Genomic DNA, 19,259 nt, shown 5'->3' with positions numbered 1-19,259 from the left:
TTTTTATATTATGTATTATCGGTATGGATGAGGTGTACTTTTAAAAAAACTTTGTGTGACCGGGTTGTACTAAATTGTAGCAGGTAGCTAAAATTTAATCCCCGACAATCCGTCTTTGTCTATGCCGCTTCAATTTCTCGGTCCATTTCTCTTATAAGTAAACAATATAAAAACAGCATTTCAAAACATGAGGCTACTTTAAGCATCATAACCGGGTTAAGAGGGTTTTTAGTAATTCAAATAAAATTATTCAATATTATTATCAAAATATTTATTTAAATTTAATGAATAGACTTTTATTCCACACAAAAATATATGTATTTTGAAAATTCAAATTATGGTGAGTAAATGTAGTGTTGTATAAATGTACAATAAAGAAAATAAAAAAGTAGGTATATTAAAATTCATCCTCTGAATATTCTGATGAATTATCTTCGTCTCCTAGATTGATAACGATAGGTTCCACAGTAACGTCAATTAAATTATCGAGTTCCCACATTTTCTCCTCTTCTTTTTGTACATGATGTATACATCTTTGCCAGTTATCTGCAGTTACTCGTTCCAAGGAATTTTTTAACAAAATTTTCACGTCACTTAATTTAAACGTCGTATTATTTCGCGCTACATCTCCTTTTACCTGCGCCCAGACTAATTCGATTGGGTTAAGTTCACAGTGATAAGGTGGTAACCGTAGTACCGTTATTTGGCGATTTGTTGCCATTTCATCGATAACATATTTTTTCTGATCTTTATTAAGATTGACAAGTGTCAAAAGTTCCTTTTTCACCATATTTGTTTCAAAAGAAATGTTTTTTCCGGATAACCATTGAATTATATCGGCTTTCCTCCAAGCAGTCGTAGGCGTCCGCTCGGTCTGCCGTGAATGGTAACTGGCATTATCCATGACAATTACAGACCCCGGAGGAATAAGATCCAACATCTGTGTAAAATACTCTTCGAAAACATCTGCGTTCATGTCTTCGTGATAGTCACCTGTATTTTTAGATTCAAATAAAAGTAAACCGCCATCTACAAAACCACTGGCACTACCTATATGTGTCACTATTAATCTTCGCCCTTTACCTGAAGGTGCCTTGAACCCTGTTGAAAGTCCATCCAAAAATGCTTGTCGAAAACTTTTTACATTTTTATCTTGCCATACTTTTGTTACAGTATATCCCTCGTTGACCCAAGTTTCGTCTAGATAATAAATATTCCTCCCTTCGTCACGGAATTTTCTAATTGATCTTAAGTAGGATCTTCGCCAACAAATAATTTCATCTTTATCGATAAGAACTGACTTCCTGTTCTGCTTTTCCCAGCAAAAATTCAACTCTCGTAAGACGGCCCATAATTTGCTTCTACTGATTTTTGGCAAATCGTTGTCCTCTGAAAGTTCACTTAAAATTTTGTTTAGCGTTGGTATTTCTTTTTTAAAATAAAATGAGTGTACTTTTCTGCGAATGACATTTTTGAAGAAATCATCTATAACGACTTTTGACCTCCCTGTAGATGATTTTGGGGGATTTACAGTATCTTGTTCATTTTTTGTTTCCTTTAAAAGTCTGTAGATAGTCGATTTTCCAATCCCTGTCATTTTGGAACACTTTTCCACGATGTCGTCAACACTGTTGGTAGGATTTTGGTGTTTCAATGCATTAAATACATTTAATATAATAATCTTCTCATTCTGAGACAGCGCACATCTTTTCACGCGTTTAGCAGGTACGTAATCTGATAAGCTCGACATTTTACCCAAACAATATTATATCCACTGGCACAATAGTCACTAAACACAAGTCGAATTTTACTCTACTGCACTAGCACGTCTTCGTATATTCAGCTCTAAGACTGGATTGATCTGTCACAATACACTGGCTCCTGCCCTATGATGTATCCAGTAAAATATACTAATGTACACCCATTACCTGTTAGCATTAGTGTTACCCGATAATTACCTGAAACGAAATATTACCACGCCCATGGCCGGTTCTTATCTCGGGGTTTTATTACTCTCTTCCATCTCCAAACAGACTATAGCTAAAGATATTGTGGGTAGCAACTACTCTGGGGCATCTTTCATTTAAATACAGACAAATTTTTACAAAACTTTGAATTATTTTCGATATATGCTGAAGCTGAAGAACTTCATACACAAATATGTGTTCATAGTTTACCAAATCTAAGGAAAAAAAGGAAAGCTTTTTTAACGATTAAAATTTCTTATGTTTCATGTGATGCATTTCATCATCATGAAGCTTTTCCAAGCAAAGCTGCTGAATTTGTTGCTTATAGTATACATCAACATTTGCATTTTCATTAAAAAAAAGTCCTATAAATCGACGACAATTTTAACAAGATGTAGAGTTGGTTCACGTAAAACATGAGGATATTTTGCATTCCGTTGCAAGTTTGTGGGTTGAAATAACAATTTAAATGAACCATGCCTCATCCGAAAAGAGTTACATCTAACGTATTGTCATTATACAAGTTCTTTAAACCAGTTGCAGTACTAAATACGTTTTTCAAAATCCAGTGGGTATATTTTTCTTACAACGGTAACTTTGTATGTATGAAAGTGTAGCTTTTTAAGGTTTAGTTCAGACGAAGATGAGAGTTGTTTTTCATGAGCATCTATTTATTTTCGGCTTTTTTAAACTAATATGAAAATTTTGACAAATTTTAAATAAAATAAGAGATTTCATTTTAAATCGGTTATTATTAAATTAAATATCCAATCGATTGCTAGAAATTAACAAGTTTTTTTGATACATTTAGATAAGTGTTTAATTCTTATAAATAATAATCTTTCAAAGTGTATCAAAATGGCGTCTTTTACAAAATACGTTCAAAATGTTGTCTTTGTAACTAATATATTTTTCAATGTCAAAATAATTGATGCCTACAAAAAAATAAAACAAAAGCAGGAAAAGCGGGACTGAGCCTGTCCCGCGTGGGACATTTAATTTTGGGTTAAAAATCGGGACGTCTGGCAACGCTGCTTCTTACCATCTTAAAAATTTTGTAATTTGATAAATCTATCCATAACCTTTTTTCAACTTTTAACACTCTTGCATTTAAAAAACGAAGGTTTTAAAGTCAAATGTTTTTATATAAAACAATATACTCATATTTATACTTGTCCAAACACATGTTTCGAATGTTATTGTGTAACACCCTATATGATTCAAAATTTATCTAAACGTATCATTTTACAAATTGTGATTTGTACCAAAACTGAAAAAAACTCTATAAACCATTTTCGTTAAATAGCCGATTTTATTCTGTATTTTGTACCAGAAAAGACGAAGATTTCAAAAGCAATATAAAAAATATTCTCCAAATATAGGGATTCAGGAAAATGTAGAATCAAAATTTTACCGCAATAAGCATTTATTACTATTTTTGTTAAACAAACTTCAAAATTTGCTTAGATTTAGTTTATTTGTTTATTATGAACAGCTTGAAGTAGACAAATAATAATTATTATGGAAAATACTCTGCCAAATAGAATATGATTTTTATTTCAATATCATTCAATTTTACGTAAGATTCAACATGAGTTTGAACATTTTCATTGAATTTTCATATTTTGACAGCCTATATGTCGAATATTCTTAATAATTTCACATGAATTTTTCTTTACATAATATTATTATGAATTTAATTTTAATCTTTTGTTTGCAGACTAAAATGTTTGCCCAAACAACCCGTGAAATGCCGGAATGGGTGACGGTTATAAAACAATTCAAGAATTTAAAATGCGCATCATTCCTATTTGTAGCCTGGTTCATGGGTTTCGGCATAGGTTTGATCTTCACTTTCCTATTCTGGCACCTACAGGATTATGGCGGATCGCCGACGCTTTTTGGAGTCGCGTCAGTCATTAACCACATATCAGAGATATTCGCTTACTTTTTCAGCTTCAGACTGATTAGGCAGATGGGACACGTGAAGGTTTTGTGTCTCGGTCTCATCGGAAACACGCTGCGATTTTTATACATATCTTGGTTGACGAATCCATGGTGGGTGCTGCCGTTTGAGTTTATGCAGGTAAATTTGAAACACTTAGGACATTTATATTGACCTGAATATTGCGTGCGAAGTCAATACCATCACTAAGAAACTTAAAAAATAATTTAACCATGTTTTAAATATATTAAACTTACCAGTGTCTCATTCTGTCGCAAAGAAAAGGTTGACCTTAGTATACATACTTGAATCATGAAAATGGCTTTATATGGAATTTGTCCATAGAACACATCAAACGTAACGTTTAATCGTATTTTTTTATAAACTATTTTTAAATTTCGACTGATTGTGAGACTCAAATCGACAGGTATTTAGTAAATCTGTTTTAATTCTTGAGCGTCACAATTTTTTTGTAGTGTTAGATTTCAACTAAATCTAGAAAAATAAATTTTGAAACAATTGTTAAAAAATTCCTTTGAGAACATTTTCGTAATAAATTTTATTTTAAAACTTTCTGAATTACTATTGGATACTACTGGATTATGAATGGATATGTTTTTAGTGGAAACTTCTTATTTAAGCAATTCCTCTCTGTTTTTTCATTAATAAATGAAAAGAGAGGTTACGAGAATTTAGATGAACTTCCTATCAATAGATGGCAAATTAAATAAAGCATAGTTTAGCACGTCACGACTGTACACCAAATTTATTGTGCTTTTATATATTTTTTTAACTACCAGTTAAACAACTTTCATACAAAATTTAAAAATACAAGTCATATTTTTGCCATATTTCATTTTATACTAATATATATAGATGTGGCAAACTCTTCATTCTCCTTTAACAATTCTAAAGTAAAACCACTAATGAGTTTACTTATTGATGTTCTATTAGTTACTAATAATACATATTAGACTTCCATTTTAAATCACAGACCTGTCTATTAAGTGCTGTTTTTTTTTATCACGAACTATGAAACAGTACTTAACAAATAATCTAACACGAAACTCAATCAATAATCAATTATATTATATATATTAATGTATATATAAATGAAATACATAGAAATAACTAGAATTAGATTAGAATTTTGTATGCTAATTGGGAAACAAATTATGTTAGATAGATTTTTTTACAGGAGGATTTTATTTTCCGACAAGTCAACATTTACTACGAATGGAGTTGTTAGTTACTAAAATTGTAGGTCGAAAGATAAACCAAATTACCGAATTATGAATAAAAGTCAACGATATAAAAAAATTAATGTTTGGTGTGCGATACGTTATAAACACAGTGTAAGAAACTGGTTAGTTCAGCATTTCCACAATATATGGATAGGACAGTTTGGTCCTATAAGATAGCCTGAACGCTCCCCAAGCATAACCTCTCTTGATTTCTTTTTATGGAGATACTTGAAGCAAAAAGATTATGCCCACGATTTACAAGATAATTTAAAGCTTTTAAATGAGAAAATATCAGAAGCAATAGCCGACATAAACGAGGATGTAATGTAAATGTATAACAGTAGGATGACAACACATAAAATAGTTTTGTTATTATTCAATAAATTATCTGCTTTCGTTGAATTTATAAAATTATTTTAATCATAATTTTCGCAAAAATATCAACTTTGAGATACGACGTTCAAGTTTCATATCTGGACTACTATTAACATTAGAAACAACTTCTTTCAGTAACATTTTTAAATTCCTCTCAAAAAAAACTAATACTTTATTCTTGGCACAAATTCACATTTCCTTTTTGCTAATCACCATGTATGTTATTTTGAAAGTATGGGTAGGTATAGCTAATGACTTTACACGACAAGCAACTTTTATGAAGAATGATTTTTTCCTTTAAAATGCGAAATAAGGAAAATTATAAGTATAGTTAGGTCCATCCGGGGACACACTGTTTACTTACCCCACACCATACTTTATGAATATCCTCTCGTAAACCGATGAAGCTGAAAACTAAAATAAACATTTAACCAAATGAAACAGTAGTTCTGCCCTTCCCGTTTTATACCACGTGTGAAGTCAATGAAAATTGTCGGTTTCAGATGTGATATTGAAACAATTGCCACTTGGAAGCGTTCGGAACATGTTGGAACTCTGCTTAAATTTAAACTGTTCATGGTTTAATTTTGTTGTTATTTTATTTATTTTGGATTATTTAATATTTCTAGCACCGAATTGATAACAAAAAAGAGTTTATACATATCGTATTTTTAACTTTCAAGAAGTTCTAAGCCTTTGATTAAAACCTAATGTTTATCCGATTTAATTAACATGATGAACTGAATAAAATACACTAAAATCTTCAGTTGTTGGCAGATATCATAAATGTTAATTGATATTTCGAATAATCTATTAATTTTAGGGAATCACGCACGCTGCAGTGTGGGCAGCTTGTTGCTCTTATATCGCCCACAACACCCCACCCGAACTGCGCTCATCAGCTCAAGGTGTGCTCCAGGGTATCCATCACGGCCTAGGAAGAGGTTGTGGAGCCGTCATCGGAGGAATGTTTGTCCGTTCCTTTGGATCGACGACGACGTTCCGGGGTTACGGTTTGATATGCCTTTTAGTATTCGGAGCCTTTTACTTTATCAACTTTTACCGGGTGGACCAGGGTTTCGTTTCTGAACTTCCTCAGACTGAAGATCCCAGACAAGTGGCGGAAGAGACTTCCCACTTAGCTCCACACGGAGTGCCCAGCAATCCAATTCCTAGAGCTTTGTCTAGCACTAAGTTGCACGAGCTGTCTCAGCAAGACGGCTATGGTGCCACGTACCAGATGGGACAGGGCGGAACTTTGGATATACCTGGGGCTAATCCGTTTAAACAAACGAATGACGGTAACGTACCACAACAACCTAGGTATATTGGATTTCAGGTAAGAAGTAAGTAAACTCCAGTTTTGTAATTTCTAGTATAAGGTTTGCCACTTATAACTCCCTTAGCCTGTTTCTCCAATAATGTTTAAGTTCTCGTAGCAATCGTGGTATCTATTTTTCTTTTTAATGCCTTCTAATTGAATTGTTTAATTTAAAAAAAATGATTATAGCGAAATGTGCGCTGTTGAAAATGTATTTATTATTTATTTAGTTATGTGCAGATTATTATTAGTATGAACATTATTTTATCATTAATTCTTATTTGAAATTTTAATTAAAAAGAAAGGAGGTAACCCTATATAAAATTACACTGATCTTTGATAAAATACCAGACAAATTCGATATGTTTCAAAAAAAATGACTTCTTGATATCCAAAAGAGTAGAGTTCTATTTTATAGAGTTTATAACACAAGAACTTTATCGATTTTTTTTATACAACCTATATTTATCATGTCTCAATAATTTCTACGGCATTGCTTGCAATGTATGATGAGAAAAATATGTGACATTAATTTTTACTAATGTTAACAAATGAAAAGTAAAAAAACTTATATAACAAACGTTGAAAGGGACATCAAATGGTATCGTTTCTGATATTAAATGTATTCCTGCTGAACGCTGTCAAAAAATATTTGCAGTAACAGTTTATTGTTTATCATATTCTGTCTAGAATATTTAAGATCGTTTATATAAAGTGATCGTAACATAAAAATAATAATAATGAAAAATATCATAACTATTAAATAAATAATTCACAATGTCTCAGATATTAGAGGATCATATTAAACATACGTTTGACGAAGAAAAAAATAAGGGTTTCTCAAAGTGTATAAAAAAATACTCATTTTATATATAAAAAACCGATGACATCATAGTTCTGACATCGAAGATTTCACAAACTATATCACAACTCTGTAGATATAAAATTTTTATTAAAATGCTTTGTTTCTCGAAATTTAAATTATAGTTTTTACATTGTAGTAATTATCATTGTACGTACATTTTTTCACAACCTTTTTACAATATCCATAAAAATATAATTTGAATTCTAAAACTATAGTGTGCTATATTCTTTTTAGAAATATAGTCGATTTCATCAATGAATGAATATGAAAAAATTTCATATAAAACATTTATAAAATAGTCTATGGCATGATCAGATTTTTTGTGTAGCGTACCTATTTAATCGAAATTCTTTAAAATATCATTAAAATACATATTTACATTTTATTTTGCTGCTAAGTTGGCAGTACCAACAGCGGTCAATATAGGTTAATTTAAATAACCGTAGTACCTAAGTAAAACTGCAATGTGCTGGATTTAATCATAATGAAACGCATCTGACGTTATTCATCAGAAGCAGAAATTTCGAAATTAAATCATTTCAACTTTTTTTGGGCAAAACGGTTGGTGGCAAATCAAAAAATACAATCAAATTGAAAAATATGTGAAACGAATTCAAATAAAACTATTATACCTTAATTCAAAACAATATAGATGTCAAAATTATTATCATGAAAATTAATAAGCAATTCTCACCAGGAGATATGGTAAACCCTTTTGGATTCATATTGAAAAAAAGTAGCTGCTAAAAGCAAAGAGAGCTGCTACTTATATATTCTAAAACATATGCGGATGTGAATTGTTTCTTAAAGAGGATAACTTCATTTCTTCTCTAATGTTTTATTCAGTATTCTGACTTACTCATCAGTTTACCCATTTTGAATACAAATATAACTGATCAACAAGTATGTACCCACAAAAATTTAATGCTACTGTTGTTTTATCCGAATTTAAAAAAATGAGGTTAAATTTTTGACGAGGGTATTAGAAAGCTCACGAAGTGCATTGAGGTTGAAGGCAACTATGTAAATAGTGTATAATGTATCTTTCTGAATATGTAAATTTTTCATAAATATACTGTCGTTTTGTGGATATGCCTCCTAAAACTACTTTAATAACTGTTACGATTTATTACCATTCGATTAATGTTTTAGAAAACATTTATTAACATTCATAATGCAAAAGTAGTAGGCATGAGTCTAGAGACTTTATTCTCTTCATGAATAGAGAAATAATGTGATAATGTGAATAAATGAGAATTAGATAAAGTTTTGCTATTTTATTTACTACGTACGGTTTCTATTTGATTTTCGAAATTACTTCCTCAATTTCTGACACGTTTTCTTATTTTCATCGCAAACAAGTCAGTTACAAAATTTTGTTAGACACAATTTACGTTTTTCTTTGATAAGCTCTGAGAGTACTAAATGTAGTAAATTGTAGACTATTATTTGTTTAGTTTAATTAATTTGATTTTATATTTCAGTTTTATAATTTAACAATATTCAAGGTTATTGTGGCAAGTAATATTAACGTTTTCTTTTTAGGCGAGAACTACTAACTCCCATTTTAGATGTGGATTGCCATCTGCTACCACCACGTTGCTCACTCAGCAACCGATCTCCACAACCAATTCGACATATGATTGGTAATATGGATACAATTAAGTATCGATTTTTGATTTAGATTTCTGTAACAATCATGTAGATTTTCTTTAATATACATATGAGGATTTTACTTTATAGAAAGAAAATTGATCTCATCATTGTATGTAGACTATTGTATAGAATATGTTTGCATTAGAACGTTTTGAGAATAGATTTGTTATGAATACTGATTTTAAAACAAAGAGTTTACTAAATGTTGCTAAAACGGAGTATTACTACGTAGGTATATATTCTTCTAATATAATGTACACCACATAAAATTTATTGATTAGGTATTTATACCACTTTACAAACATTTTTGACATGGAGTTAATATAGCTAAATTATTGCAATTTTTAAAGTGCTTCTGCATTTTTTAAAGAACTTTTTAAATCGATAGCTGAAATATTTACTTAACCCTGAAATAAAAGGGCTACTAACTGACTAACTGACTACACTGACTAACTGATTAACTTCTCAAAAGTTTTTATGTGGTACTAGATATTAAAGTTCACATTTCTGTAATATGAGCAAGGTAATAGAAAAATAAAAACTAAGGGTTAACATTCTAATTAGCAAAGTTCTTGGTAATTCGGAATGCAGCTGTAACTAATCTAAAGTATATATAAATGTATAGAAAATATCATCAATATATAAAGTAAGAAAGTGACATGTAATATGCCATTTGTCCATTGACATATGAACAAGGAGATCATTTGATCACATGTCTTTAAGGCTTAATTTGTTTAAAAAAAACTTAAACGACTAACAACGATTAGTAACAAGAAAACAGAGAAAACTATGAGTAATCGGAAAAGATAAATAGGACTATGTAGTTCAGTGGTGCACCGACTGTGTTATGCTGGAACCATATCATGTTTCAGTTTTCTCTTCCAGTTTTTTTCATGTTATCCATCCATTCTTTTAATGTGCTTGACATTTTCATCTACGTATTACTATTATATACGGTCTATACACAGTTGGTACACAGCCATGTAAGTATAAAAGTCTATAATAATTGTTATAATATTTAAATGATGTAAGTATATTCACTTAGAAAGCGATATATTCTCAGTCAAAGGGCGGATAGTAGCTTAGAGGTGGTAAACTAATTGTCTATTCTACTATCCACAACAATGTTCAAGTTGAAAAATTTTTGTAATTCTTTGAATTTAAGTCAAAAATAGTTTAGATTCTTCCATTGGATCATACTCATGCTTAGTGGTAAATGAGGGTAGTAGCAATATTTGTATCATCACACAACTAGCATTTAGAATAATGTATCATATGAGCTTTGTAACTGTTTTACGTTTTAAATATTTTCCAGACTGTCAGCTTCTGTTCTTTTAATAATATGTACCTCCCAATAACTTTGTTGATGTTGATACATTTTATAGCCACTAAAGGAATAATTAAAACAAGACTTTGTAATATACGAATGTATTGGTTATTTATTAACTTATTACTACTTTACTTGTTAGCTATAAGATAATATTGAATTTTTAGAGATGATGTACAGGTGTACATTATTGTAAGTATTTATTATTGTAAGCTTCTAGCAGTTGTTTTAAGCTCAGCTGTATTCAGTATAGTGAAGTAAAATGAAATAAAGGCAACAGGTAATTTTGTTCGTCTAGTAGATACTAAAAATGTATTTTAAAAAGGCTATGATAAATAATCATTTTTAAAGAAGGATACAACACACTACGTAAAAATATGAAATTCTACAGTGAGCAAAAAGTGCTCATCATGTGGGAAAAACATGTATTACTTTTTTATTTTTGTCAATACTTTTATATAATTTAATTATGTCTAATATAGTAATAGACTATCTATCTTTATGCAGCATTTTAGATATATACTTGTTTTAATTTTTATTTAGAAAAGCTTCCTTAAAAATACAAGGGTGAAATTCTAGACTACCCCGTATTGTAAAACATTCAGCACAGGAAATTTTATTCGAAGCATAGTATCAAATTGTCACAAGAGAAAACGTCTTTCAATTTTTTTAAAAGAAAAAATAAATTAAATAGTAATAATAGTACGTTTACAAAGATGTGGTACTGATGTGATATAAATCTAAAGAAACAGCGCTCAAAAAAAAGTGTACAAGTGACATGTCTGTATAGATCAAACCAACAAGTTTGTCCTGTATATGGAAAAATAAATCGAATAGTATATTTTTTACTTAGAGTCTAAGTAAAGTTTTAGACTAACGAATTCGATTTAACTAAACACGCTGAGTAATAAATTACCCTGTAAAAACTAAACATATTTTTTATTAAGAAAGTAAATTATTTATTTTCTTCAATGGCAATTAGTAAGGGTCTATAAAATGTAACCAATTCGATTTAACTAATGACTAATAAATTACCCTGTAAAAACTAAATATAATTTTATTGAAAAAGTAAATCGTTTATTTTCTTCAATGGCAATTAGTAGGGATGTAACTTAAACATTTAATTTTAATAAACATTTTGGAATACCATCATCTAATAGGTGACTATCGAATTTATTTTATTTTTTTTTTTTTAATTTTCCGTCAAACACCAAAAGACGAGCAGCACTGTTTTAGTTATTTAGAGCTTCTAACAATGCAGAAGCAATTGCCGATATTAACACAAAATTTGATAACAAAATTCGTACCTATATGATGCGTACTTTTTGCTTGTCTGGAATATATAAAGCATTAATTAAGGTAGACAATCTATAAATGGTGATTCCTTAAGTGATTTTAAGCCAAAAGGATTATATAAATATGGTTCCGGAAAGTTTTCGACATACAGTGTTGAAGTTATAAAGTGTAAACTACTCGTTTCTCAAAAAAGTTCATTGGATCTCTTTGCTAGAAATACAGTTATAAATACAAATTAATAACGTCCCAGAAAATCAATGAAGTGAAATTTTGCATTTATGTTAAAGACAGAAAGTGCCCGTAAAAAATTGCGGCATTTACAGACTCCATTTCCATTTCCATTCCATTTTCTATTTAAAACTATAATGTTTATAAAAAAACATATTTTTGCGAATAGGGTGGTTCCAAAGTTATGAAGTATTTGGTAACGTCAATGTAGTAGTGACAAAATTTTCAAAATACCCATAACTTCGAATTTCTGGGGTTTTTAATGAAAATAAATCCCGGTATCTACGTCCACTGGTGCACGTATTTATATCCGAACTCGGTAGATTTTTGCCTTTATTTATTCCAACATCTTCAGAGATAAATCAGAAAAGGTATTTTTTTTAATTTAACAACTATCGATTTGTGGGTCCATGTTTATGTAATCTTTTTGGAATAAAATCACTTAAAAAATCACCTCTTAAATATTGTTTAAGTGCTTAATTAACACCCCCTGTAAATAAAGTACCTATCTATTTCTGTTTAGATTACAGAACAAACGCGATTTCTTTAAAAATAAAATTTATTCTACTTCTCGTTTCAAAAAAATGTAAAGAATATTCCTGTCTGATGTATATTTCATTTTAATTCACACCGCACTAAAATATATTTTCTTTGAGATAGTTTCAGTTATATGTAATACATCACTAAGTGATATCCTTAGTACATACATATCTAAATATTTATTAAGAATTAATAAAAACAATCGCAAAGGATATCATTATTTATGTAAAAAGCACTGTAAACTTACCTGTAAACGTGGCATTAATAGACCCGCACCTAAATTAAAAATAATTTGTTATTTAGAAATGAATGTTTGTTAAACCTTTTATCCTTTCATTCGACCTGGCTGTACCGAAATTTTCAAAAGCGTTTTAATTAGTAGTAACAAATCAACTCATCTAAGCACACGAAATCATCAATATTAGAGAGTTTAAAATGTAATATCACTCATTGTCAGTGGCATAATTAGTATATCAGCTTCATTTATTTCTTTTAATATTCCATGTGTATGAAAAGGTGTACTTGTAATAATAATAATGCCATAATAATGTTTTATTCGAAGTGATTTAATTGACAACAAGATATTCTTTTTAAAGTTAATATTTACATTTATATAGTAATACAATGTTATATTCACAGTATTTTTTTTATTAATAAGAAGTAGGTATTATTCCCTCCACATATCTACCCCCTTCGTCCCACATTACCAATTAAGTTGATATGACAAATACATAGATACATGGGTACAAATGAGGTATGTCAAATTCCACTCTGGACTGCAAACAAATACCAATACAACAAATAAGTTAAAATGTATAAATCTTAAAACATGAAAATACAATAAAATATGAGAATACAACGATTGGAGTATAGCAACATGCCAAGTGCACTCCATTACAGTTCATAATAAGAATTTATTTATTAGATGTATATGGTATATTAAAAGAAAATCCTGTACAGAGTATTAAGTTTTATTTGTAATATAAATTTTTAGTTTATTTTTAAAGGTTATAAATTATAATAACCTATTTATTGGGTTTAGATTATTGTACATTTTTAAGTTTTATGAATTCTTTTTGAACTTAATTAATTTAAATAAATAAAATAGGCAAGCGCATTAAAAGCTGACAATGGCCGCGGAAATTACCATGGGCTATAATGCGAATTATTTTCTTTTGTCGGTGAAAAATCTTTCCAGTAGCACTGGAATTATCCCACAAAATATATATCAGCAAACGAAATGCGCGAAAGAAAAGCTAAAATAGACACCACATAAAATATTATATTTGAGAAATCCAGGTAACTGTCTAATTAAAAATATTATGCTTGATGACTTCACAGATTATTTACATAATCTTTATATACAGGGTGTCCCGAAATTCATGCAACAAAATTTGATCATAGATTCTTAAGACAAATTTAGGGGACCCGTATTTTTTCTTTTTACCAACTAGCCCCCTCTTTCGGAGGACACTAGGAAATCTGCCCCTAAGAAGTCTTTTTTATATCTCAAAAGCATGTTGTACGAGAATCACTAAATTTGGTATACAGGTGTTTTATGTCATGTGGAATCTCACGGTGCTACGCTTTTTGGCGAGAAACCCCCTTAAGACACTTTTTCGTGGGCCCCCTTGTCTTTGGAACCAGAAAAATTTGGTCGCAAATTTGATTTTTTTTTAAATTATTAGTTAGCTAGAAAGTCATTGAATTTAGAAACTTTTTTGTCTCTTGATATTTGTTGCGTAAAACTCAATGTTTTTGAGGAAAATGGCGAATCACGATATGCATTCGATCATATTTTGACATTTTTCTCGAGAACATTGCGTTTTACGAAAAAAGTTTTATACTTTTACCCTTTATGGGTCAAAAATTTTCTAAATTTAATGGCTTTCTAGTGGACTGATATTTTTTAAGAAATTTAAATATGCGACCAAATTTTTTTGGCTCCAAAGACAATGGGGCCCACGAAAAATTGTCTTAAGGGGGTTCCCCGCCAAAAAACGTAGCACCATCAGATTCCACATGTCATAAAACCCCTATGTACCAAATTTAGTGATTTTCATACAGCAGGGTTCGGAGATATAAAAAAAAAAGATTATTCATAGGGGCGGACTTCAGGGGGCTGTAACTCCCAAGAGGGGGCCACTTGGCAAAAATAAAAAATATGGGTCCTCTAAATTTGTCTTAAGAACCTGTGATCAAATTTTGTTGCATGAATTTCGGGACACCCTGTATAATATACAGGCTGTTAATAATATGTTTTGTCAAACTTTAATGGCATATTCTACCGATGAAAATAATCAACTTTCGTTCTATAAAAATTTTTGATAGGACGCTTCCCTACGGAGATACAAGGTGTTAAAAGTTTCAAATATTTATATGATTTTTCCTTTAACTTTACTGGCAAAAAATATTTAGTGAGAAAATTTGAGGGATGACATTTTTTAGTAGGGACTGTTTTTTCCTGGATAACTTATTCCAAAATACACTCCAGTGGTGTAGTTATTGGGGGATAGGGGACCTTTTTTGAAAAAAAAAAACGTACGCCACTGGTTTTTTAAAATAATTTTACATATTTTCAAAATGTACAATCAATTTGTGGCAACAATCTATTTATCATTTTCTATTGATTGCTAAATGTGTAGCAATAAATTCAATACCTACCTAATATTTTTGACAGATTTCAAAACACTGTACAACGCCACTGTTTTGTGTGTTGCAAAAAGTTTGTTATTTTTCAAACAACTAAAAACAGATTTTAATAAAAAAATATATGGTATTCAATTATACAAATATTGAATTAGCAGATATACATTTTACATACGGTAGAGCGAATGGCAATGCTAAACAAGCTGAACGACTTTATAGACAGACTTCTCCAAATCGACGTTGTCCAACAAGGAATACTTTTTCAAGCATTCACCGTCGAGCTCATGAAACTGCATAGTTGTCGCTACCAAAAGCAAGAGAAAGATCTGTTCGTACAGTTCATTTGGAAGACAGAATATTGGAATCTGTTGATGAAGGCCCATCTACCAGTACCAGACATATATTCACAGATTTGGGTGTATCAAATGTAACAATCTGGAACGTCTTACGTGAGCAGCAATTACGACCATATCATGTCTAGCGAGTTCATGCATTAAATGAAAATGACTATCAACTGAGGATTGAATTTTGTCAGCAGTTTTTACAACAATGCGAACAGCCTGATTTTCAGTTATTAATATTATTTACCGATGAAGCGAAATTTACAAGGGGAACCATGTCGAATTGTCATCATAATAACCACCAATGGGGAAATGAAAGTCCGCATACTATTTTCCAACGTCGATTCCAAGAACAGTTTTCTCCGAATGTTTGGACAGCCATTGTGGGCGATAATTTGATTGGTTCCTACTTTTTACCCAGAACCCTTGATGGTGGAACTTATCAAAGGTTCCTACAAGAAGAATTACCACTACTTCAGAAGAAGTGCCGTTGAGGTTACGTCAATTATTGTGGTATATGCATGATGGGGCGCCCCCTCATTACAGCCTTACTGTTAGACAGTTGCATAATAATCAGTATCCTAATCACTGGATTGGTAGAGGAGGACCCATTGCTTGGCCGGCTTGTTCTTCCGACCTGAATCCTTTGGATTACAATTTTTGGGGCTATCTCAAAACTATGATATATGGTACTCCAGTTCCCAATATAGAAGTACTGCGACAGCGCATTGTAGAGGGTTTCGCAACCATACACCAAGCAATACGGCTGGAATTATGAGGCGTGTAAGACGATCATTGCGGAGACGCTGCGCAGCATGCATTGCATCCCAAGGACATCATTTGAACATTATTTCTTGTGATGCATAGTGTTTTGAAATCTCTCAAAAATATTAGGTATTGGATTTATTGTTACACATTTAGCAAGCAATAGAAAATGGTTAATAGTAACGCAATAATAACGTTCTTATTTGATTTCCCAATTATCTAAAAAAAATTTAAAAACATTAAAAATTATTTAAAGAACCAGTGCTATACGATTTTTTTTTCAAATAAGGTCCCTACTGCCCCAAGAACTACGCCACTGGAGTGTATTTTGGAATAAGTTATTCATGAAAAAATATTCCTTACTAAAAAAATGACATCCCCTAAATTTTATTACTAAATATTTTTTACCACTGAAGTTATAGGAAAAATCATATAAATATTTGAAACTTTTAACACCCTGTATCTCCGTAGGAAAGCGTCCTATCAAAAATTTTTATAGGGCAACAGTTGATTATTTTCATCGGTAGAATACTCCATTAAAGTTTGGTAAAACTAACACCCTGTATATAATATCCACTCGCAGAACATGTACCTAATGAACTATTATTATTGTTTTTGGACATTTTATTAACAAAAACAATTCGTAAGTTTTACCTGGATTGAGAGTTAAATTATTTACTGAAAACTATTTCAGTGCTATTTCATTAGTAATCCAAAAAGATAACACTGACACTTGTATTAAACAAAGTGGTATCATTGGCAAAAACAATGCATTTCTTTGGCGATAAAGACATTTACATAAATTAAAAATTTAAGTGGTCCTTGTACCCCTGTGGTACTCCGTACCGCACCAGTTAAATGTTAGAGGTAATATAATTATAAAGAGTTAAATTATTACAATCTAATTAATATAAAAGCTTATGAGCGTACTGAGTACAGGCCTAATTACTTATACCAATACCAGAGTCGAAGTTAGATCACACATCAGGGTGGCTTCGCCAAGTCCTGCTGAGATCTTCGCTTCGGCTGCCGATATTTGGCCTTTAGAATTTGCAATATCTAGTGTTGTAGACACTTTGTGGAATCTGAGTGACTATCAGATTGTTTTCTTGTTAGCGTTGTCGTGATGCCCCAGCTCGACTTTCGCGGCATTGTCGGCTTTTTTTCCCGGAAAATTCGAAAGTGGTTCTCAGCACGTCTTCGTGGATAACTCTGCCTATAACATGGACTCCATTGGCATCGTTTGCAGTGGCTTTGAGTGTTGGCAGGGGTTTGGAGCTCCGTAAATAACTGCGGCGATTGTATTCGAAAGTTGCGTGAAAATTTCGTTTTCCAGTTAGAGGTAAATATTTCTACGACATGTACTGCATTGTCGGTGGTTTTTCGAACTTTTTCGGGCTCTGCGGATTAAATTGTTGACCTCACAAGACAAAATGTTACTTATTTCAAGATTATCATATTGTGGGTACACATGTTGCAAATGACCCATTTTTAAGTACAACGTCAATAGCGTCATGCTGACGCCGCCCGGACGCACCAGGGTTCTCGGAAGACGACCTCGGCAGATTGGCGCCAAGGACCAGGTACTTCTACGAACGATTTCACACCACGAGGACGGACTCTCCAGCAAACAGTCGAACCGACAACACGTCTTTTTTCACAAGCTTAGTTCTTCAATAAAAATAGTTTATTTGTACCGTTGAGATAGTGTTTTATTTTTTCTGTACAGCGAAAGCAACCCTCAATATGTTTATATACTCCAATTTGCAAGTAAATGATTGTGCAAAATACGACAATATCTTGAACTAAGGAAAATTTATTCAGTTAAATAAATAGTTCTTGATGGAAGAAGAATTTATTTAATTCTTGATCCAGAGAAACAATTATTTGCCTGTATCCAGGCATAACTAACATTTTTTTCTAGATTAACGAAAAGTACTCCAAAACTTATTTTTTAGTTAAAATGTCATTAGATCTCAGTTGTTTTAGCTATATTAAACCGAACTGAAAAAATTTGGAGTAATATTAAATTAAATAATATTGATAATAATCTTTCAACAAAAATTGAATGCTTAATACAAAAGCTCATGTAACAGGGCTGGAAAATCCACATGGTTCATCTGACTTTACATGAGAGCGACAAAGTAAAGTAAAGAAATCCGTGCGATAGACATATAGTCTATCTAGATGGCTATAGTGAAGACGTTTCATAATCTGAATAGTCACCGCCCGTTTCGGGTTAGAAGTGGGAGTGACTATTCAGATTATGAAACGTCTTCAATGTAACCATCCTTGTCTATCGCACGGATTTCTATGACTTACTTTATCGCTCTCACGTAACGGCCGATGTACCATGGGGACTTTCCGAACCTGTATATCATAAGACACCAGTAAGTTGAGATAGAAACTGTTAGCTGAGGCAAAAGTGCTTGATTTACCCTATACCAGACAAGGGTAGTTTTAAAGAAATCACACGCAAATATTATTATAGAATTTATTTAGAAAAAATAATATAAACAATCTATATAGTAAATAAAACTACAAAATTGTTTAATTGTTGGTCTTTGTGAACACAGGTAAGTAAATTTGTACGTTATATACAGGTAACTCTAGAGAAACCATATGTCTATATAATATTCAAATAACCTTAGATGATAATTTTTTAAGTTTACCTATATTTTGTTTTTAGTCGATAAATCTACAAGGGGATTTACATATACTAAAGGGAAAACGTACCTTT

At 31.2% G+C, this 19,259-nt stretch overlaps 1 protein-coding gene across 1 annotated transcript in view; it reads left to right on the top strand.

The window, feature by feature from the left end:
* LOC108912330 (major facilitator superfamily domain-containing protein 6-A) overlaps positions 1–9,377 on the top strand; it is a 31,486-nt gene extending 22,109 nt beyond the window's left edge. Inside the window, exons 5-7 of the mRNA XM_023455366.1 lie at positions 3,688–4,053; positions 6,355–6,877; positions 9,263–9,377. Of these exons, the coding sequence (XP_023311134.1) occupies positions 3,688–4,053; positions 6,355–6,877; positions 9,263–9,276 (903 nt within the window). The 3' untranslated portion in view covers positions 9,277–9,377. The remainder of the gene's footprint in view (positions 1–3,687; positions 4,054–6,354; positions 6,878–9,262) is intronic.
* Positions 9,378–19,259: the final 9,882 nt, after the last annotated feature.

The sequence above is a fragment of the Anoplophora glabripennis genome, unplaced genomic scaffold (genome assembly GCF_000390285.2).
Source record: "Anoplophora glabripennis isolate ALB-LARVAE unplaced genomic scaffold, Agla_2.0 scaffold558, whole genome shotgun sequence".
NCBI classification, from domain to species: Eukaryota; Metazoa; Arthropoda; class Insecta; order Coleoptera; family Cerambycidae; genus Anoplophora; species Anoplophora glabripennis.
This window is presented reverse-complemented; position numbering and strand designations above follow the sequence as displayed.